The sequence below is a fragment of the Desmodus rotundus genome, chromosome 1 (assembly GCF_022682495.2).
Source record: "Desmodus rotundus isolate HL8 chromosome 1, HLdesRot8A.1, whole genome shotgun sequence".
NCBI lineage: Eukaryota > Metazoa > Chordata > Mammalia > Chiroptera > Phyllostomidae > Desmodus > Desmodus rotundus.
The window spans coordinates 191,811,801-191,836,408 of NC_071387.1; the positions used below are offsets into that span (position 1 = coordinate 191,811,801).

General features: G+C 37.2%; 1 protein-coding gene across 1 annotated transcript in view; it reads right to left on the reverse strand.

The window, feature by feature from the left end:
* The window catches only part of CDH12 (cadherin 12), a 348,244-nt gene that overhangs the window by 13,639 nt on the left and 309,997 nt on the right, over positions 1-24,608 (reverse strand). Inside the window, exon 8 of the mRNA XM_024578513.3 lies at positions 16,957-17,093. Within this exon, the coding sequence (XP_024434281.2) occupies positions 16,957-17,093 (137 nt within the window). The remainder of the gene's footprint in view (positions 1-16,956; positions 17,094-24,608) is intronic.

Genomic DNA, 24,608 nt, shown 5'->3' on the forward strand with positions numbered 1-24,608 from the left:
GCAGCACCAAAATCCCATTTTAAGTTTTAGCCCCTACGTATGATGCACCATCTTCATTCCTGTCCTTGTTGAAGAAGACTAGAAATAATTAAACACAGCTTAATAAATGTATTTTTTAACTTATTTGTTATAAAAGTTTACTTACAAAGTTTTATAGATGGATAAGCTACCCCAAATAGTGAAAGCCCTTGCCCAGATTCAGACATCTAGAGGAATGAGGAGTTCAGATTAAAACCCAGGAGTATGGAAATGTGAATGGCATGTTCATTCTACCTTCCCCTCCCTATGACTGACTTATGTTAAATTCTTCATTTGTGGTACCACAGAAGATTCATAATATCGGCGTCCCTTTAGATATCTATCTGGCTTCTTACAAACTATCTGGATTCTTATAAAGAATTCTTTCAAAACCTTATCACAGGACGACTGTGACAACTTTACAATATCCTACTGTGCTAAAATTTATTTTAAACTAAAAGCACTATAAGTAGTCAATAGTTGCTTAAGAAATGTTTACATATTTATGTATAACACAGTGAAGTCCACTATTATGTGTTGGGAACTGCCCTGCCTGGTTTCAGGAGCTGTAAACCCCCATGGCTAAGGCTGAGTCAGAGACCTTGAGACCATAAGCCACTAAGGAGACAAAGCTTATCTCCCTGGCCGGGGTGCCGCCTCTGCCCACTTTACTTCACCCTGCTTGGCCCAAAGCCTGACCAGTTAACCAATGACAGGTAAGATTCCTCAAGTTAGCAATGACCTAAGACAGGCATGGTCACAAAAAAGGCCCACAGGGAAGAACTCGGGGGGCTATAGAAAAAGGGGGTGATCGCCCCTCGGCTTTGACAGAGCCTGAGTCCTCATTCTGTCTGCAAGAAGTCTCCCAATCTCTCGGCTGCCTTACTTCCCTGCCTGACTTAAGCCAGAAACAATGCCAGAGGTGGGTGTGGCCCTGTGCTGGAATGGGCGGATTCCCCTGGGGGGATCAGACCTAAGAAAGAATGAATAAAATCCTGTGAAATCTGCTTTGCTAATACCCTCAATTTAAATGATAAGGGTCCAAGCCTGAAATGAGTTTGTTTCCCAAAGTCTTATAGGCCTTTAGCTAACTGACCCTAACTCAGAATAAGCCCTCAGAGTTCTTTGTATGTTATCTATTGTTTGATCCTTACTGCCTGACAATGATTGATGAGCTTTACCTGTGTTCCTGTGCAAATTGAACCCAATAAAAACCCATTGAGGAAAAGGCTCTTGGCCCTTCTCCTTTGAGAGATCTGGCCACCTTTCCTCCCCAAGCAGATCATGTCTTGGTAAACTTATTCTCATCCATGGTGGCCTGGGGGGCTGGGGGGTTGGCCCTGCAGGTGGAGCCCCCCACACACAATTATGTACCAACACAGATACAGGTATCATAAAGTGAGAATAAAAGCTATAGTTTATAATATGGGGTATGTTTTTTCAAGATATATTTGTAATCTTGGAGAAAGATGTAAAAATGTCTACTATTAAAAATTAATATCAGTTACAAAGCATTTCACTTATTTGATAGAAAGGGTTGGCTCACTTTTTGTAAGTCATTTAATCTTTCTTCAATTTAGGTATATTTTTTCATATGAAATGCATGATATTAATGCATTAGTTTGATGTTTTAAAGAGATAGTATTTTACAAAATGTTAGATCAGTTTTGGTAAATTGTCATTCCTCATTACCAACTGTACTTTGTGGACATTATCTAGCTCTGCTTCTGTTATTGTTATTAATTACTCACACAGCATAAAATGCAGACACATTTCAACAATTTGTTTAAACTATGTTCTCTTTCTTAAACAAAATGGGCATTATCAAAAATAACAGCAAAATGAATGTCTAATGATGTGTAATGCTGACAATGTACCTACAGACCAAAGCCTACTAAGCGGAGGAACTCCGTGTTCACAACAACTCCTGTGGACATTGTTCTTATTCCAGCTACCGTGTGTGGGACTCTGAGGAACAGAGGAGGAATGCAACCTTTCCAAAAATCACAGTTAGCTTTTTAACCTAGGTGTTTTGGTTTCAAGTCAACATTGTTAAATTCTATTGTATATTGCATATTTTAAAAAAGCATTTGACAATTATATATCTACTTAACAAAAATAGACAACTAGTTGATATTTTAGGTTAGACTTTAGTAAATTCATGTGAATTCAACTCCTATACAATGTAAAAATTTGTCTTTACTTTCTATTGTACTTGGCACGTAAGATACAAATTCCAAGGCCATATGAAGAGTTGCTTTGTTTTTTTTATTTTTTCCAGGATGACACTTTTTATTATGAGCACGGGATGTCTTTAAAAGGGGTCCAGATTTCTCCCACAATTTTATTTATAATGCAGACTTATCCTTACAATGTATCAATATGCTACTACAATTAAAGCCAATTTTTACCCATAAGGAATTTTTTGGTAGTGTTAAATTAGTTGTTTTCTGCAATATAGTAATATGTCACAAAACATAATCACTACTGTAACATATTATTAAAAAGTGTTTCTCGAAGGTATGCTTTTGGTATTTTAGCTAAGACAAATATTTGCTGTGTGAGATTTCCCTGCGCTCTGTAGGATTTATAGATTTGCTGAAAATTAAATGTCACCAGTCATCACTGTGACAGTCACAAAATAAATGCCACAACAAGGATAGAGCGAAAATCACAACAACAAAAATGACACATTCATGTTGCCAAAAATGAGCGATGAGCTTATTGGTGTCATTATTTTACTCTCTTCTGTTGTAGATGTGTAAAACTTTTCATAATTACAAGTTTAAAAATATAATCTTACACTTTTAAATTCTGGCTGGGGAAGAAATAACATCTTTATTTAAGAACTACTGTACTGATGTTAGCATCAAAGTTTTTACAATTTAATGTAATTAGAGTAATAGAATTTCTGTCATTTATGTATGTAATTCACTAAACTATGTAAAAATGTAATGACATTTCTTTTTTTGACTTATCTACGATAATCTTTATTTAGGAGATCAATAATGAAATCTATTTAAACTTGATTAAGCATGATCATTATTATCCAAGGTTTTGCCATGTAGAAACTAGTTATCATGGATGAATGAAAATACAAATCCCAATGTAAGTGTAGCAAATATCAAATAACCAATATCTTACACAATTAATTGCTGTGTTCCTAGTAGTCAAACCATTTAACTCCAATGATCATTGATCCACATTGCTTATATTTAATAACCAGCTTATTTATGTTATTAATAATATAATGGGGGCTCATAAAAGATAATCCATAAATAATTCTATTCTTATCCCTCATGCCTTCGAAAATGTGTTGTTAAATCTGTTTTCCTTATGCCTTGGTGATATCTCAGTCACCTCCCATAGTTTTCTGAATCAATTTGAGTTAGAATTAACTTTATTATTAATATTTGGCAGTACAGTTTAAACTAAGGAAAAAAAAAAGAGATAAAGATCTAATTATCAAAACCAGGAATGAAAGAGGAGGCATCACTTTTTATCAACATGAATTAAAATGTTATAAAGTAGTATTATACATATTATGTCAAAAATGTAGTCAATTTAACATAGATGAACTGAAAACATTCCTAGAAAGACACAAATGATCAAAACTGATCTCAAAAATAAATAGAAAATCTTAATTGATCTAAAATGAATGAAAAATTGAAGCTGTAATTAAAAATCTCTCCACTAAGAAAAACTCATGCTCACATGGTCTCACTGGGGAATCCTCCCGGCTAACAGAAGACCACGCAATAACAATTGTTCACACTCTTTCAGGAAATAGAGGAGAAAAGGCTAACCAGCTCGTTCCATGTGCACGGATACCAACGCCAATCAAAAACATAATAAAACGACAGAATCAACTAATGTCACTGTGAACATAGCTACACAGTATTTTAAAGAGATATCAGCAAATAAACTTCAGAATAATATTATTGAACAAACAGACCATGGCATTCAACCTAAGGATGCAAGTCTAGTGTAATGTCCAAGAAAATTAATATGTGATACATTATATTAATAGAAGAACAAAAATCACATTGCTACCTCCCTAAACTCAGAAATAGCATTTGACAAAAATTTTACATTTACTTACTATTAAACCGGAAACAAAAACTCTCAACACATAATGAACTGTAAGCAACATCCTCACCTTGACATGATCTGTCTACCAGAAGCCTTTAGTTAACACTATACTCAGTTATCAGGGACAATGTTTTCTCTGTAATACTTGTCACTGGGCAGGAATGTCTGCTTTTGCCACTATGGTCAGCCTTGTGCTTGGTAGTTTATCCAGTGCATTCAACTGAAAATAAAACTTAAAAACAAATAAAAGTACCCAGATTGTAAAGAAAGAAATCTACTTTTGTTAAAAAATAACATGACACTGTGGGTAGAAGATGCTAAAGAATTAAGGAAGCTAACAGATAGAATAAAGGAATTTGTTAAGGCCATTGGATAAGAGAACAATGTAAAAAAGAACAGTTCATATGCTAACAAAAAATAAACTGGAAATGAAATTCAGAAAAAATAATTCAATTCACAATAGAATCAAATATAATAAAATATGTAGGAATAAATTTAGTGAAATAAATGTGTTACTTGCAAACTGGAATTCACAATTCATTGCTCAGAGAAATAAAATGGATTGCTGATGAAAAAGATTCCCAGTCACATTGCCACATTGCTGTCTGTGTCTGTGAGCTATTCATACATGTAATCATGCATGCATTTTCTTTGGCTTTAGATGAACATGTTTAGAATCTCTGACCCAAAGAAACTCTATGATAATTTTTTATGCAGCAACAGAGAGTTAATCCTGGTGATAAGAAATATTAAAATATATATTAAAAGGAAAGAAGGATTCTCACTAAAGGTTGAGCTGGGATGGACCCTGCAAGGACAGATGGCAGAGGCCTTAGTGGGGAGAGCAGCGCCTCCCTAGTGGCCATGCAGGAACTTTGCCATGGGGGTCTGTCACTAGGGGTCCAGCTTTGCTTACTAGGAGAAAGTGTCCCAGGTTTTCAGAAACATCCAGTGAGGCTTCTGCTTCCACAGAAATCAGCAATTGCCACCCACAGCCTTCTGGAATCCTAGAGTGGAGCCGCCACCATTTGAAGCCACATGTCATCTTTCCCTGACCCACAGGGCTCGCAGCCCACCTGTCTGCTGCTCTGTGGTTGTTTTTTGAGACTGAGCCAGGACCTACTGAGGCACAGAACCTGGTGTGGAGGGGTGAGTCAGCAAAACTGAAGAGGTGAGTGGCTGCTCCTGGAAGTCCCTGTCTCCCTCACCTTGAGATGGGAATCACGGCAGCTCCCGGGAGTCTCAGCCCAAGCCAGACCCTGACCAGGATGTCCATGCCCCACTGCAGAGCCTGGGTCTTGTGTGGGAGCAGGACTGTTGGGATGGACTTTCTGACCTCTGCATGGACAAGGAGGACAAGTGGGACAGTCCAGATGCATCTTAATCAACCGCACCCACGCCCAATGACTGGCTACCAGTGCACGTGGTGGAAGAGCAGACAGAACTTCCCACTGGATGTCACACAGCTGGTCTTCAGCATGGGGTCCATTCACACCACATCAACCCTGCAGTTTCTGGGTGAGCAAGTAGACCGAGAGGAAGCAAGGCTTGGGCCAGCCAGATGAGATGCTGCCCGTTCAAGTCTGACTGCACAGACCTGCACCAACTCCATGCTAGAGGCCTCAAAATCAGGTCCTATCTGACCTGAGAATGTACAGCTGGCCTTTGGGAGTAAGATGCTGGGCCCAAAAGTGTTCCTAGATGGCACCCAGTCTGCGGACAAGGTTCTTCATGGTCTGTGCCCTGGCCATGACCTTCTGGCATTCAGCACTCCTATTGGATCCCAATAATTCTTACCATAGCATCCTGTACAGGGTCAATGTGTGTGTAGGGGTGAGGCTGCAGGGTAGGACTTTCCCTTGTTTTGGTTTGGTTGGGGATGAAAGGAGGAGCCCTCACCCCATGGACTCTAACACAGCTGGGGACAGGGGATGGGGTGGAGGTGCCTCAGTAACAGGGAGGGCCTCATCCTCTTGCCAGTTAAAACCTTTTGGTTTTAACTTTACTCTTTTTGTAGAAGGATTCTGAAGGACAACCAATAAAGTATACCTGAGTCATGAAAAAAAAAGGTGGGAGTGGAAGACTGACGTTGCTGGTTTGAGTTGGTGCTTTTTTAGCTGAAATCATCTTGTTTCATTTTTTCACATGTCTGGTGCTTGATGCTGGAGGTTTTCTAGAGGTCTAGATGGCGATGTAGGCAGGGATACTCATGCGTGGTCTCTTTATGTGGGCGGAGCTTCCTCACAGCATGATAGCTAGAGTTCCAGGGCACACATTTCATGAATAAGAGAAATCCAAACAGAAACTATTGTTTCTATGACCTAACACAGTCATGTATGAATATTTCTCTATGGTAGTCAGTGCAGTCACCAGCCCATTTCCTTATTCAAAGGAAGGGAAGATAGACCTCACTTCTGAGAGAATGAACATTGGCCTCATTGTCAGAAAAACTTGTGGGATGGGATGGATACAAAGGTATGGTCGTTTTTGGAACTTGGATTTAGAAATCTCTTTTAGAAATGGAAAACTAGCATTGTAATTGATAAGTAATAGAAAAAATAAATTTTATGTCTAAAAAAGAATTTAGAATTTTTATAATCTTGTGGTTCTCATGCCATCCTCCTTGGTATTATGGGGGTATACAAGGGACAATGAAAAGTCATTGGCTTTATGCACATTTCTCTGTATGTAATATATTGGGACTCCATGTAAGGTTTTATTGACAAAGTTTCCTGATAATTACAGATTTAAAAAAAAAACAAAAAACAAAACCTGCCCTGGCTGTTCAAATGGATTGAGTGCAGATCCAAAGGGTTGCCAGTTCAATTCCCAGTCAGGACACAAGTCTGGGTTGCAGGCCAGGTCCCCAGTAGGGAGCATGTGAGAGGCAACCACACATTGATGTTTTCCACTCTCTTTTTCTCCCTACCTTCCCCTCTCTCTAAAAATAAATAAATAATTTAAAAAAATAATTAAACATTTATGGGTGCAAAAACTTTGGCATAATCTTGCCCTGCGATCTGTGTCAGAGCCAGGACTGGAATCAAAGTCCCCTCTCTATGCTTTCCACCTCCCTGCAACATGTGTCAGCTAACTCACAGAGCAAGAAGACACTGCCTGAGGTCTGTCCATGTAAATGGTGGTGACTTACTTTGAGTGAGCAGCACTTATGCTGAAATCTAGCCACTGTGATCTGCGGAAACACACTTTACACTTAAGAGTCAAGGTAGTGGATTTTTAAAATAAAATTTACACAGTAGATACTCAATAAATACTGACCTGATGATAGAATGTTTTCAAAAACTGATGAGAAGTATAATTGAAAATGTCTTGAAAACCATACACTACAAACAATTTACTTTTATGTTTAAATATACTGAAGTTATTAGGGTTATTTATTTTTAAAATGACATCTTCTTTTGAATAACTATAGGAGTTAAAACTCAATTTTGTAACGGTGTACTAAATTACAACTACAATAACTCCAAGAATATAATCTTGGCCTTTTATGCCAAAACACCTGAATTACAGAGCAAACTGAGCAAGATACAGTGAGTAAATAACACAAACTCTCTTCGTCTTTCTTCTTTATATCAGTTACCTTTAAAAGTACAAGATAAACCATATCTAATAAGAATTCTGTTCAGCTATATTATAGGATCTGTAACAGATGAAGAAATCCCTAACAAGGATTTAAATTATTCATATACACCTATTCTAAAGTCAAATATTATGTTCTCTGCTACTGGTGACAAAAATTGATCTCTGAAGAAAAAGAGATCTTTAAAAATACCACCAATCTATTTTTCCAGTGAAAATAGTACGGGAAGCCTGTCATTGATTTTAAATATTTGCAACAACATAAAGCCTTAGATAGTCTGAGTTCCTTGAGAGCAGGAACTTTATCATTTTTATCTTTAAACTTCCAGAGTTTAACACAGTGCCTAGTAGATGCTTGCAAATTGAACATGTCAATAAATAAATGCTTTCAAAAACAGAAGAAACAAAGGTGGATTAGATACGTCAATGAGAATATCATGTGCAAACAGAGAGCTGTGTTTTATCCTTTACCCTTCCTTTTTTCCTATGTTCCTCATCGAATTAGTTGACCAAAATGTTTCTCTCTCCCACGTAGCTCTCTATTCACTTTTACCCACTAGCATCTTGTTTGCGCTTATATCTTCACACTTGTCCCTTTCCTACCCTTTAAATGGCTTAGGTACACATTGCCTCCCTTCTCAGTTTTCATACTCACTATACATACTCACTATAATCTCTAGGTTAATTAATCCTTAATTTATTTATCAAATCTAAACCCACTCCTGATTTCTTGACCAGGAATCACACAGATTACATGACTACATGGATAAGCAACAAGAATATCAAATTCAACCTCTTCAAAACTGAATTCAGAATCTCGGTGCGATACATCTCTTCTATTTCTGTAGTTTCTACAGTAGTTAATGGTACCATTATCTTCCCTGCTGTCTGTCTGGAAATCTGACCACTGATGGTGACCCCTCATTCACCTCGTCCCCACACCCAATCGATATCGATTCTTATAATTTCATCTCTTAACTTTCTCTAAATGTCTCCATTTCATTTTATCCTCCCTGTTATGACTTCTTGTCATCCAAGTTTTTTTCTGAAATTGCTACAAAATCTTTCTATTTTTTCTACCATCTTCCACTCCTTCTTTCCTCCAGTACTTTCACCACTTGGCAACCAGAACACATTTTCAGAAACACCAGTCAAATCAAGTTCTGTCTTTGATCATCTCTTCAGTATTTACTTAATTACTTCAGGTTCAAATGAAAACACCAGGACACTCTGGGAAAGAAAAGAAACAAATTCTTCATATTTCTTATTTGTATTCTCTTTCTCAGTAGGGAGGAATGACCTAGGTGAGATAAGTATAGAGAGAGAACAGACACAGAAATACAGAAATAGAATGAGAAATGGAAGAATTTTACCTTTTAACCACTCTCATTTTCCCCTACACCACATTAGTTTACATTTCTTGCAGAATTTTACATCTTCTTCCACTTCTAGAGATTTCTATATTCCATTTCCGTCACTTAGTATACCTTTTTAACATTCTTTCACTATTTCCATTCTAATTTTTTAGTCTTTAGTTTAGATGTTGTGTTCCTCTGAAGGATTTCCCTTGGACCTCCCCGTACGAACCCATAACACCCTTATTTGCTTTTTTTACATATTAACATTGTACCACGGTATTAGTATTGCCAGTTGACTTCATTTGATGTCTATTAGACTATAAGCCCATCTGAAGAACATTTTTTTTCTTTGTAAACCTTATGCCCTGAATGCAAATGATGGCGTTTAATATGTAATAAGAAATAAATAAACGAACTAGTGGTAAAACATTGCTGATACATTTATATTCGTGATGAATATGAATTTCTTGAAAAATAAATAAATGTGATGACATTGTTAAAACATAACATTATATTTTTTCACAGTAGTGCAAAGCTACTCACATGTCACAGAGCATGACAGACCAAGGGCATCAAAGACACACATGATAAAGTCCTGGATATTAAGCATTCATACTTCAGAAGATCATTATTTTTTAGATCATCTATTTTACTAATAGATGAAGCAAAATATAGTGCATGATGTCAGTAAAATGATATTTTCCATGTAAAAATGTTGCTCATTTTTGCATTCCATTTTTTGCCATGGGATGATGTTAAAAGGAATTTACTGCATGTATCTGTATTTTTTAAATCCAAATTTCAACCTTCAGGTGAAAAGCTCATGATGTAGGTTAATTTCCTGAGGAAATTGGATACTAATTAAGCAAAAAATAAGACTAGCATTACTGTTGTGTACATGATTCTGATGGAGCAATTATACCGACTGAAAGTACGGTTAGCAGCTTGACTATGGCAGTACACCATAGCAGTTGAAAGTATAAAATGAAATATAAGCCATTGCAACATAAATTTGAATCCCATTGTATTTACACAGCATTTAATAGTGAGGAAAAATGGTATTATTTCTAAATTAAGTTGATGATTATGGTGGTGTTCATGACTATTATTTCCATGTGAATGAGACATTGCAAGACTTTATGAAATGGTACGAACTTTTCCAATTATAAAAATTATGTAAATGAAGTGATTCTCTCTTCAAAGTATTAGTCTTACAGTACTACTAAAATGTTGCCAATACTAGTATAAATCAAACTTACCTTTCCTCGAAGATACAAGATAATTTTATATAGTTACTTGGAGGGGGGAGGGAAGCAAGAAATTATGGAACAATAGATAAACTACCTAAACTCATACATGTAAAGCAAGGCACCCATGAAAAATAAGAGAGAGACAATTATTTGAGCAACAGAAGGAAGAGAATAACTTCAACCTAGAATTGAAACCAATGGTTATATTTAGTCCTTAAAAGTCAACTAACTATACTCTGAGTAAGTGTAACTATTCATGATAACTGATTCCACTGTTTTGCTTTCCACAATCCATGCTCATCTTTATGGCACTAGAGAATTTGGCATGTTGGTTCCCAAATCAGTGCCCATTAGAATGAGGTAAGGAGCTTGTTTAAAATGAAGATTTCTTAGCAGCATCCCCTGAAATTCTGATTCGGTATGTCTTGAATGAGGTCCCAGAATCTGTCCTTTAAAAACTGTCCCAGGTTATTCTTATGCAGGTGACCATGGTTGAGAAGTTGAAGAACAGTCATAGAGAAGAGATGGCCAATTCAAGCATTCTTATTCTCAATTAAAGTGCTTAGGAATTATGATAACTTTTTGAAAAAAATACTGGCCAAATGAGAGAGAAATATGTGCTGCTTAAACACCTCAAAGAACCTAGACTCACTCTTGTTTTTTTATCCTGGTGAGGTTAACCACAGTCACCTGGCAGATACAATGTAAGCTAGCCAGTGTTAGCTTAAGGGAATGCAGATCCAAGAGCTAACTACCTTCCAAATCCACAATTTGGAGAAGTGATATGTCTCTTTGGATGTCGTGTTAAGCTGGGGACACATATTTAAAACAGCAAGAATAAAGGAACAACTATAAAGGGCACATGGACAAAACCAAGGAGGGGTAGAAGCAAGTGAGGGAGGTGGGGATGGCTGGGGGGCAGAGTGGTGGGGGTAAACACAGACAACTGTACTTGAACAACAATAAAATAATTTAAAAAAAGATAGGCTGAAAAACTTTTTCAAATTCTCATGGAGGCATTTAAGTCTTTGATAAAGCCTCAGATCTTTTTTTTTACTTTCTTAAATTGAAATACAATCGGCATGTAACATTACATAAATTTCAGATATGAAACATAATGATTCAATATCTATAGATATTATGAAGTGGATACCAATGATGTGGGGTGGGAGAAATGGGTAAAAGTGATCAAAAGGTACAAAATTCCACTAATAAAATAAATAAGTCCTAGGATGTAATGTATGGCATAACTATAGTTAATAACACATCATGTATATTTAAAAGTTGCTAAAAGAGTAGATATTAAAAATCATTTCAAGAAAAAAAATGTAACATAGTTACAATTGACGGATATTAACTAGATTTATTGTGGTGATTATTTTGCAATATATACAAATATTGATATGTAAATATACCTCAAAAATAAATAAACTAATAATAGTGTGTCATATATTTACAAGTTGCTAAGAGTATAGATCTCAGGCTTCCTTTTATCTGTTCTCAACATCAACCTGGGTACCTCCATGTCGTTACTTAAGATGCCTCTTTAACCCAGAATATCCTCCTTTCTTCTCTTACAACATCTTTTCCATCTTTTAATGACAACACCCTCTGACAGTTCCTCTGTGACCTAGGCCTTGCCCCCAGAAACTATTTTAATAATTTTCTCTCTTACAGCACTTTATGTTTCCATTGTTTAACTAATGAATTTGGTGGAATTGTTGTGTTTCTCATAGTATTTTGTGGCCAGGTAATGTGGACTCTAAATGCTCTGCAAGTTTAGTTAGAGTGACTTGTCAAGTTGCCAAGAGCTAATATGCTAGGCCACCTTCTGAAGTGGCTCCAGACAATGCCCACTTCTTGATGGACACACGAGTCACCTTCCTGTAACTCCGTGCCCTTACGTGTGTTCTGGATCTAGTAACTTGCATCTACTGAATAAAATGTGGTGAAAGTGATACCAGTGATGTCAGAAATGACATATTATCCCTTTTTTCAGAGGAGCAAGACTATATTTAAACTAGCAAAATTCCATGTTGTCATCAGCTCCTCTTTCTTCCATGCCCCTCTGCAGGTCCGGCTGAGAAGGCCACAGCCCAGAGTGGGCACAGGTAGTGAAGACTTCAATGTTTTCTCTGCTAGGCTCATTGATGACGTTGTTGAGCCTGCCCTTGTCCACCTCCATGCCCACTCTGCGAAGGGTCTTCTGGATGTCATGGGCACTGGGAAGGCATTGACCCTAAACATAATCAGCAGGTAGGAAGACACATAGTGTAGGTACACAAAATCTTTCAATATATAGAGAAATTGTCAAAAAGGATCCGACACAATAAACTAATGAATCATTAGGAACTCTTGTTGTAGCTTGAGACTGATCTGGTACTAAATTTAATCCATATACACACACACACACACACACACACATGTGTGTATACATATATACACACATACATACATGTGTGTATATACACACATGGACATACATATATGTGGGTATATACACATGTATATCCATGTATATATATACATATGCACACACAAAATATTACTTAAATATAGTAATTAGTAAGTTAATGCACTGATGTTTGACTTATTCCACAACGAGTGGAAACAATCCATTGTCTTTCAGATAATTACATAACGAAGAAAAGAATTCTCTCTGGTATCATCAGTTTATACTATAATTATAAAAACTATATTCTAGGGTTTTAATGTAGTTATTTTTTGTTATTTTTCCTTAAAGATATTTGTTATAGTAACCCCTCAAAAAAGAAAGAAAAAATATTCACATGTTGAAAATTTATTTTTTTAATTTATTTGATTGATTATGCCATTAGAGTTGTCCCAGTAGTTTCCCCCTTTGCCCCCCTCCACCCGGTATCCCCCTTCCCTCTAGCAACCCACTCCTTTGGTTCATGTACATATCATGCACATATAAATTATTTGGCTTCTCCATTTCTTCTGCTACCCTTAACATTCCCATGCCCATTTTGTACCTACCAATTACGCTTCTTAATCCCTGCACTGTTTCCCCCAGTCTCCTCTTTACCTCTCCCAGCTGATAACCCTTCAAATGATCTCCATATCCATGATTCTGTTCCTGTTCTGGTTGTATCTGATAGTTTGAATGAAGTGAATGTTTGTAGCTTCTGTCTCTTTAAAAAGTTTCAAGATTAGCATCATAAAAACAGCAAAGCAGTAATGCATAAAAGAATTATTAGAAGTCTAATAAAATTATTTGGACCTCCAACTAGAGCAACACTGATTAATGACTGATTTTTAACTAATTGGAAGTTGTCCAATCCTTGTCCCATTTCATTTCACCTGAGAGCTCTTACAGGCGTAAGGGCTGGGCACATGCTAGCGCAACCTGCCATAGGTGCACTCACTCAGTTTTGTTCTCTTGGCAGGGCTGGTGTGGGCTATTTAGTTCTCTGCCATTCAGTAGGATGACAGTTTTCTGCTCGGCTGGCCAGTTTAATCCATGAAGATAGCATTATGCAGTAGAATGTGAATAAAGTTTACTTTTAAAGTCTGTGAGTTCCAGAAAAATAAAGCCCATGATAAACTATTCTTATGGCAGAATCTTGAATTACCAAGAGGACCGTGTGTAGCCTCTCTATTTTTCACAGAGATACATAGCTTCACCCCAGCAGACTTCCGAAGGGCACTGCAATACTGGAAAAGGCTAGCGGTAGGTAGACATTTTAGGAATAGTAGCTTGCCACCACACATGTGTTGTGTATACACAGATTACGTGTCTAAGTTAGAGTTCTGCACATGGCCCAGGAGGGCCAGCATAACTCATGAGACTCCATACGCTAGAGTTTCCCAATTTTCACTTGAGTAAATACTACAGTCAGGGGGGTAGGGTGGCAGAGCCAACACGCGCCCTAATTAAATCGATATTTTTTTAAATAGCATTCCCTAAGTTTGAAGAATGTAAGTTTTTGAGGATCTGTGACGCTTGCTTCCACTGAAAGAATCCATAATCTCCTTCCATTTTCCAAAGGGTTGAAGACCAGGACACCGACAGTAGGCGCCGGATCTGCTACTACAAGTACCCGCTCAGTGTGCTGACGGTTGCGGTGGTCCGGGGAGCCACCGGGGAGGCAAAGGCCATGCAGGGCTACAACACAGGTAGTCCGTGAACCATCTGCAGACTGTCTACCTGAGTTAAGGTACAGAGCCTACTACTCCTGCTTCAAAAAACATGTATAAGTGTTGTGTGTGCATTTATGAAAAGGTTCAGTTTAGATCAGACAGCATTCTAATTAATCATCTATGGGCAATATCTCTTTAAAGAATAGAAGTTATCTGAGGAGACTGCCTCTGGTGAGTTGTCACTTACTATGGCTAGGCCATTCGACGGCATGTGACATGGTTCACAGAGGTCTTATGCTCAATCACTTAGACAACTCATTTTCCCTGCATTGCCAAACACTGTGGGAAACTCAAGCTAATTTTCTACAGGCGACATGGTTAAACTCTCCCCCGAATTCTGGGTGAATGAAATAATAGAAAGATAGCTTAAAAGGAATGCTGAATAACATCTGTAACTGTAATGGGAGGTAGTATTGGAGGGAAGAAAGATGCCGAGTGTGAAAGGAGACTTTAGGGAAACAAAGAGAATGAGGGTGGGGAGGACTCCACAGGGGAGACCGGCATTCTGTCCACATGTCTCTGCTCAGACAGACGACTGGATCAACAGTGCTCAAACCCTCACCGAGCTTGGGGGGCGGGACAGGGCAGGACAAAAGACGCAGGAGAAAAGTAGCTCCTAATGTGCCTACTTAGCATGACAAAGATGCGTGAATTTCCTCAGGGTTAAGATGGTACAGCACGAAGAAGCTGAAATTGAGAAATTATGCCATTAAATCACCAAGGAAGTCGGCCTGGTGGTCAGGGAGACCCTAGAATGAAGAAGATGTAAGGCCTCCCACTGGCGGGGCGCCCATATCAATGCCCTATGCAGACGAGATGTTGGACCCCACCATTGAATAACTATACAAATTACAGGAGATGACGGTGTTCGGGCAACCGCCTTACTGCCAATGCATTTTAGTCATGGATGCGGTGGCAACCAAAGACTATACGGGGGAAGATAAGAAAGAATTGTGCATTGTTATTTCCCTCTTCCACTCCAACAGACTAGAGACTCTGCACCTCCACAGGCAAGGACCCATTGTTTCAACTTAAAATGCCACTGAGTTCTGCAGTAATCTATTGCTGTGTAACAACAAATGGCCCCAAAATGTAGTTGCTTGAAATAATTACACATTTTGCATTTCTTACAGTTTTGTGGGTGAGAATTTGGGCAGGATTTGGCTGGGTGTATATTCATTCCACATGGTATTGACAGAGGTATGTTGTGGTGTTCAGCTAGCAAGTGGCCTGGACTAGAGGTTCCAAGTTTCACTCACATACCTAAAGCACTGGAGGGTTATACTTGGAAGTCTAAGCTGACCTGTGATGGTTAACGTGGCCACCAACATGTGACCTCTTTAGTACGGTAGCCTCAGGGTACTCAGTCTTCTCATGTGACATGTCATTGTTCCAATGCAAACGGTGGAAGATACATTTACATTTATATGAAGCTTACCTCCAGTAATCAGAACAACCTAAATGTATAGACCTTAGCTAAGGATTTCATTAAGGTCTGGGAATAGGTGTCTGACTAATCACGTTTGGAAGCAGTTGCTGAAGATAAACACAACTGTTTCTTATTTACTCCCCACCGAGATGAGATTGATCAAAAACCCCTGAAACAGAAACATTCACAGTTAGCTATTCCCCCACGTTGAGAGGTGAAATCAGCTGCCAACATATTTATACCAGATGCACACAATGAAATAAGAAGGAAACAAAATGAAAAACACTCAGAAGGGATTTCTGCAAATCTTTCAAGAAACCATAAGCAGAAAGACTGGAAAGATACAGTTTTGTTAGGAACAACTCTGTTGATAGCAATGTGTCACCACTGCCACCTGATCTGTTACTTCAGGGAGTTGTCATTATATCCTTGATTGTCCAGCCAAACAACTAAGACCTGTAATCACTGTTGAGAGGACAGTCTTCTGGACCGTGCAAAAATCAGCACAAGGGATCATCCTCAACCATCCTACGGATCCTGAGTGACTCCTTGCAGAAGTGCACTTAAAACTCCTGTATATTCCACAGTGACATTCATTCAAAAATTACATTCTAATGAAGCTAGAGAGAAGAGGGATAATTGTAAAGATGTCATCTTCAATTTCAGAAAATATTTCAGAACAGATGATTTTATATTAATCGTTTCCTCATCCCTGGCCTGTGAAGCTCCCGATAATATATGGGGGTCTGATACGGAAGAGGAGTTGGCACTCCCATGCACCCCTGAGGGTACAGTGTAGGAAAGGATGAGGTCTCACAATGGAATGCAGCACTTAGATATGCGTGCCATCCTGCAAACAGGGACTGGCAGCTGTCACAGTTTCTCCGGACTTACGCTATGAACAAGAGGAACAGGTCCCTGAGTTTCCCCAGGAGACCACTCAGCTGTCAGTCCAAAAATGAAAAACACTTCAGCAGGGATTCGTTTAAGGGTGTTAAATCCAAAAGCTGCAGTACAACACTGATTCCGTCCATGCCATACTTACTAACTTTACGCGCAATTATGGAGACATTATACTGCGCAGTGATTTCTCTGTCTAGCAATTCGTTAGTGGCGATGGTTCCTTCAGTTCCATCTATTGTAAAGTAGCTGTCCCCATCACTCTTCCAATCTATGAAGTACCTGTACATGAAAAGAGTAGATGCAAATGTGCAATGATTACACATTAATCATAATGGCAGTCAGGCTTACTTGACACAGTTCCTGTTTTTTTCTTCTCCCTGTAGCTATTACCTATCTTGCAATAAAGAAGAGTGTAAATGACAGCTTCTTTATTGCAAAGTCAGTATGCTCAAGGGGAAACTAGAAATAATGAAAGATTTAGTACCCCTGCTGTTCATATTATTTTAGGGTCCTGACACCTTGAAAGCTCAGCAGAGACTAAAATTCTAAAGCTGACCATGGGTTTCCTTAACCTGCTGAATATTAAAACTTTTTCAAGCAGTAAAAAAATACATTAGTGGTGGCTTTGGGAGGAGATGGGGGTGAGGGAGTCATTTGGAAACAGCTACAAAGGACTTAGGCCAGAGAAGAAGTAGAATCTTTGTTTTCACAGATAGAAAAAAAATCACATTATGGAAACTGAGGGGACATTTTTTAACCAACATGGGTTATTGCATAGAAATATTTTCCTCAAATATATGTGAAAGGGCCATTGTTGTTTTCTTGCTCTATATATCCAGACACCTTTCTAAAAACTGGTGACCTTGGCTAATAATGTCTTCTTATCTTCTTTATTAACTAACCTTCTTGGTGATAACCGATTTTGCTTTGTGTGTGTGTGTATAAAGCATCTGGACTGGAATAAATACACAGAAATTGATTTTATATAAATCTTTAGGTAACAACAGAAATATAGTGATATGTATGTTTATAATTATTTTCAAACAACTTTCGATCATAATAATAGATAATTTGAAATCTTACCATGTGTTAGACATTTTCAAATGTTTACATATATTTACTAATATGTAAATACATACATATATATTTACAAATGCCCCAAAATGGGTTTTATTAATCTTCCCATTTTATATGTGATGAAATGAAGCACAGAGACATTAAGAAATTTGTTCAAATTCACATAACTAGAAAGTTTTAGAGCTGATATTTGAACCAGCTCAGCAATTATCCTCATAATTATTATCATATACTATTACAAATTTTAAATAAACATTTTACATGAAAGGAATCTCCTAATCAAAAGGCTCAGTGCATCATATATTCAGCATTATCATCCTGGCTGGCTGAATCAAGGCAAGGCCATTACAAACAGTGGCTGAAAGCGGATGAAACCATCATAATCAACCCATAAACCCCCAGGCCAAGAGGGATCTGTTCCTTCGTCATGGGAAGTTAGTTAAGATATGCATTTGAAAAAGGCAAGATTTTTTTTTTGACACACTGGTTATTTGAAACTAGGGCAGTTGCATAACATTTTGGTGCTAAATCACAACTACTTTGCTTTTATAGATAAGATTGATAAATCTTAACTAGTCAATATTTGTTAGTAACTGATTTCTGAACCAAAAGTTTGCTGAGTATTATACAATCAAGGTGTTACTAATGCTGTTAATCTGCCTTTGATAAGACCCTTGTTGGTTTGAGGGGTGAGAATGCATTGATGTCTTATGATTTCAATGTTGTATCCTGTCTCATAGGAAGGTTCTCAGAAATCCTCAAGGAAGTTAAGGCACATGTGAAAGTCAGGAGTACAGGATATGAGTTTAATTCTATTACATAATCTCCTTTTCTGAAAAAGAAAGCATTTTTTTCCCTAGTGTCTGCATCTTTAGTCAGTTGGACTCATGCCTAAATTAACAAGAAAATTGCTACCAAATCTCTTTAGTGACTGTAACATTTCTAAAAGAATATTGGTGTGGATTGTATTCAATTATATAGTGCCCACAATGCTCTAGACACCGTTCTAGGACTGAGACATATAAAAATCAATAAAGTACAATCGCACCAATGAAGAGTCCCATTGGGCAGACACGTATCAACAGAAGATTTCAACACCTGCTGGAGGAACAAAGAAGACATTACAGAGTGCAAAGAAAAGACAGTTAGTTCACACCTATGGGTTCAGATAAACCTTCCTGCTCATGATGTTTAGCTAATAGCAGAAGACTATGAGGTAATTATGGAGGAGCAGAATGCGGAAGACACAGGGAGAGGAAGAAAGATATTTCAAGAAGCCACGACAGCAGTAGCAAAGCCATAGAGTTTGCGTGGGCAACTGACTCTAAGTTTTGGGAATTATGGAAAAATATCTAAGATATAATAACATGAAAAAAGATAAGTGATTTAGGTCAAGGAGTGCCTCATAAATTATATGAAGGTGGTAGAACATGATCCTGTGGGTACTGACCACTGTCAAAGGGTATAATTAGGGTATAGGGTAAACGTTCATCACATTTTAAGGCATATGGAAGGCATTTTTAAAGGGGACCAGACTGTAGGCATTTTCTGTATATTAGAATCTTGCCAAGAGACAAAGAAAGCAACCAGGGTTATAAAAAGACTTGATTCAAATAGTTATGAGAATGCTTAAAATAACTAGGAATATGCAGGCTGAAGGAAGGAGACAGAAGAACATGTGAGCTGCCTTTGATCTGATAATGATGCTCATGTGAAGCAGGTATTACATCAGGAGAATGGAATCTAAAGAAACTATTTTTTCGAATACCTATAACAAAGACATATTAGAGCTGCCCGAGATCATAATCAATATCTTCAAGGAGCAGTAAGCACCAGGAGTAATCAAATACTGACTGTCCAGATGCTTGACGTAGGTGTGGTAGAACAAATTTAAATATGGTTGGAGATTCTGAAGGTCCTTTACAATGCCGAGATGCTATTGCTGTTGTTTCTATAGAATGGAAACTATTTCTCGTACTTTGCATGGAATGCAATGTTTTCCAATCATTGTTTCCAACCAGCACTCTTGTTCTGACTTGTACAAACATAGTCTCCAACAAGCACTCCAATAAATTCTCACTTTTCAAACATAATTAATTTTTTCATTGCATTTTAAAAATAATAGCTGTGTTCACATCTCTATAATTCCTTCATTCAACCTGAGTAATTCAATAATTTTAGCATATTCACAGAGTTGTTTTTTAATTAAATTTATTAGTTCAGAGATTTTTCATTTAACAGGGGAAGCTCCAATTACATAAAAATTTCACTTGCATAAGATAAAAATTGCAATGGTAGGGTGTTAAGTTCTTATAACTCTCCTCTGCTAACTTTCTTTTGCAAGAAGTATTTCCAGTATGATATTAATTTTCAATGTTTTTACTACATATTTGTGGTTTTTGTTAGTGTCTGCTCTAGGTTTTACCATATAAAGCTGAATTTATATTCTAATTCATATTAACTTAAGTCCTGTAAAAATAGAGAAATACTATTTTTATGTAGTTATGTTCTATTAAATACATATGTATACATGTTTGCATATATTTTATCTATATCATATCTATATATTCAAAAGCCCAATAAGCATTGTTATAATTATTACCTTTTATAATCTTACATCTATTAAAGCTAAAAAAGTAAATCAAATATTTTCAGAAGAGCTTTTGAAGTCTCTATTCTTATGCACTTTCTCTAACCCTGGGGAATTCTCTGAGGTACTGCTCTGGGCACAGAGTGAAGGCAGAGAGCATTTTCTGATTTGGGCTCTGCAGGAACTTGCAGAATAACACGAATGACTGGGCCCTTACTACCTGCCAGACAAGTACAGAGCCTATGCCATAGGAGGGGGGCTGGTGGGGGAAGTAAGCTGTCCACCTCTGAAACTCAGAGGAGGGCATGAGGAATGCTAGTGTCCTGCCCCTCTCCGTAAGATGTTATATCTCTTCATTGGGAGCTGAGGTGAGAGGAGCCATGTTCTCTCAACCACACCTACCTGGGATGGGTTTCCTATCAAACTGAGTCGGGAGGTGGGAGTGAGAGGGAGGGATTAAGTCCTGTGTCAAGTGCCACAGTCTCTTGATATTGTTAAAGTGTTTTAGCATATTTGCATCAGCAAATATTGTTTCATTTGCTCTTTGCTTTTAGGAAAACTTCCAGGGGCAGTAAATAGTTGGTTTTTAATTTTTAATATTTTTTTAAAATAATTTTCACCATTTATGCATGTTTCACTGAGGAGTATCTGCAAAATAACATCTCTGATCCTTGACAAAACAGAGGTGAATAAATCTTAGCCTCAAGAAATATAAAGGGTTTGGGTAGAAAGGACAATCATGTGCACAGACAATGTGTAAACTGTCTAACATTTACCAAATGCTACCTGAAAATTGCTGCTACTTAAGTACTATACAAAATTCAATGCACAGATTCTATTTTCTCTACCTATGTAACAGCTAAATGGTTCTGCTTGAAAGCAACATATTTAGGGCTTTAAGAATGTCTAAGTTAAGACAGTCATCTCTTTCTGGCTTGTGAGGATGTTCTCAGTTTTAGTACTGAAAATCCTGAGGTCTGGGAAACTCCTCCATCCAAGACAAAATTTGAACAATTGAATGTTTTACTTCTAGTTAATTATAACTTACAGAACTGTTATAATTTACAAGGCTGGTTCAAAAAGACGTCTACTTTTGTACGATGAATCAACGTACACACAAGTCATTTTTAACTGTAAATTTAAGTTTGGGGGGTAACATTTAAAGATTTAAATCTTAATGTATACATAAAATATCATGTCTATCTTTTTGTCTTATATTTTTGTATATCTATTAACCTAATCCAACATCTTGCAAGTTTAGTAAGCAAATTAATTTACTTGGTCAGCTCAGTCTAGTGCTGATATAGAGTCGATTCCATAAATTAACTACCAATGAGATGCAGCAAAATATAGGATGAAGAATACTGACTGTTTGGACAGAGAGAACTCGTTTGATAACCTAGTTCCTTCACGTACCTTGAGCAATAGGTGGGAATCTTCCCCCTGTTCTACCTATTTTCTTTGCCTCCTATAATATTTGGACAATAATACTCATCAAACAGCGTAAAAGTGAGTGTTGTTGGAAAGTTGAAATGAGAGAGGGTATATATGTGCCTTGGCATAAAATCGTGTGTGTGTGAGTGTGTGTGTATGTGTGTGTTCTTTCCTTCTTCTCTCAGTCCACATTACTGACCACGTTGTAGTATTTCCCAGCTTACAACAAAAAGCCCAAGTATACGCTTGGCTCTAGGACCAAGCTGGGACATACCTAGCCTTCAACTTTAAAATACCTGAGCCACAAAGCTTCCCTACAAACCCCAGAAGTACAAACTATGAGCACAAATATCCAAGCCCTGTTTCACACTGTAGTGCTTTAATTTTTATCTCCGTCACTCTGTGAGGCTTGACACCTCCTTTTCTATGAATGTCATTCTCCCACAAAGCCTACGCCTTCTGGAGTACTACTAAAATATATCTGAAAGTTTTGTGCTCAACTAAACATCTTCAGCACCTTCCCATAGCTGGTCAGACTCCAAGACTATAAGTCTAGTCCTAGGTCCTGCGGTTTCCTGATGTCCTGTCTTTATGTGACTGATAAATCTCTGTGTGTGACTCAGTGATGAATATGAGACAACACTTCCATTTTTTACTGTGATCAACTTCCACACATAGCAATGAAGAGGCATTTATAAGCAATGATCATCAATTGATTGAAAATGGAACCACTCCTACATTTCCTGAACATTTCAGAGAATACATGGCCCAGTTCTAAAATGTCTAGATAATTTTTAAATGTATATCAGAGTGAACCACCAGTGTGTACATTTATTTTGAAACAATCCATACTCAATCTTAAGATAGAATGATATTTTAATTGCAACTAATTGCAACAGTATAATATGAACTGTCTTAGTTAACTCACTTGTTTATATGAGCAAAATCCTTAAATACAGAACTTGAGTTATAATTATTTGGTGAGGAGATGGAATATGAAATTAAAAAAAGAGAAATGTTCATGAACTGTACAAAGTGACACAAACCTACAGTTTGTACAAGTATGCCTGGTGACTGTTGCTAAGAAACCAGCTTTAACAATGTCACAGAAATCAGAAATTAAAGCCTGAACCCTACCTGTGGAGGCCACTTGATGGAGTGCAATGTCGTTACTTTACCGCAAATTAGTTTTCAGAAATGCCTTTCAAAAGTCTTATTTTCTTTCTTAGGTAAGCATTCTCCTTAAAACTGTTATTTTTAATTTGCCTAATAGCTTTCTCACAGTTAATGGAAAAGCTAACTTTGACCCTGCCCCTAATTCTCAGATGAATTTTTTAGAAAAGTGCTTGATAATATAGTTACTCTAAAAGTATTACATCTTATTATTTAAGCAATAAAGATGTAGGACTATTGATTTAAGTCACAGTAGGAAATGTTCATTTGTTCAAGTAATAATAAGAGCTCAAAATGTCCTGTATTTTTAGTTAGTTTATTTTTATTTTTTATCTTGTGGCACATAATAAAATGAAAGCAAAATCAGTTCAGTTAATTTCCACAAACGTTTTTTCTGAGAACCTGTCCCTCATACAGCAACATTTAGACTGTAATTGCTTCAGCAACAATCACAATTACAACTTTTTCTTGGGAATCCCAATAGGATCTTCCAAACTTTGTTACATAGTCGTTGTTAATTTCCTATTATTTATTTCTTTTTTTCTCACTCTCCTCCTCATTGTTATTTTCTCCTTTGTGGAATTCAAAGTTAAGTCTTAGATAGTTTAGATAGCATCTAATTTGCTTGATGAGAAACTGAACACTTTACAAAATTATAATGATTTATAAAGGCATCATTATTCTGTCCTTAAATTTAGCATTTGGAAGTATGTAGTATTAAATTGTATTTCTAAAAAAGAAAAATGCATCATAATAAAATATTATTAAGATTATAGTTGTCATATTTTTACTTCCCTCCAATTGCTTAAGCTTTCCTCATTTATTGTGGTCATTTTCTAAATAGTCATACATGATCTATGTGTCCTTTTCGATCTGCATCCTAACTTTCATCTGCTCCCAAAACTTTACACCGGGACTTTAGTTTATCCTTCAGAAACTTGGAAGCTGTTTGGTTTAATGGAAGACAGTTTGGCAACTTCTTACAAATCTAAATATATTTTTAATGCGTGATCCAGCCATCACACTCCTTGGGATTGAAATAAAGGAGTGACACACAGGTGGTCAATAGACAGATGAAAAGATGCTCAACGTCACCAATCCTCAGAGAAATACACAAATTAAAAGCACAATGAGATTATCATCGCAGGCCTGTCAGAATGGTTATCATCAATAAATTGACAAGTGCTGGTGAGGATGTGGAGAAAATGGAACCATTTGGCACTGTTGGTGGGAATGCAGACTGGTGCAGCCACTGTGGAAAGCCGTATAGGGACACCTAAAAAAATTAAAAATGGATCTGCCTTTTGACCCAGAGATCCCACTTCTGGGACTCTATCTGAAGGAACCCAAAACACCAATTGGAAAGAACACAAGCGCCCCTATATTCATCGCAGTGATATTTATACTTGCCAAGTCATGGACGCATCTAAGTGTTCCTCAGTAGATGAGTGATAAAAAAATGGGACATTTACACAATGGAGTACTACTTGACTGAAAGAAGGAAATTCCACCCTATGCAA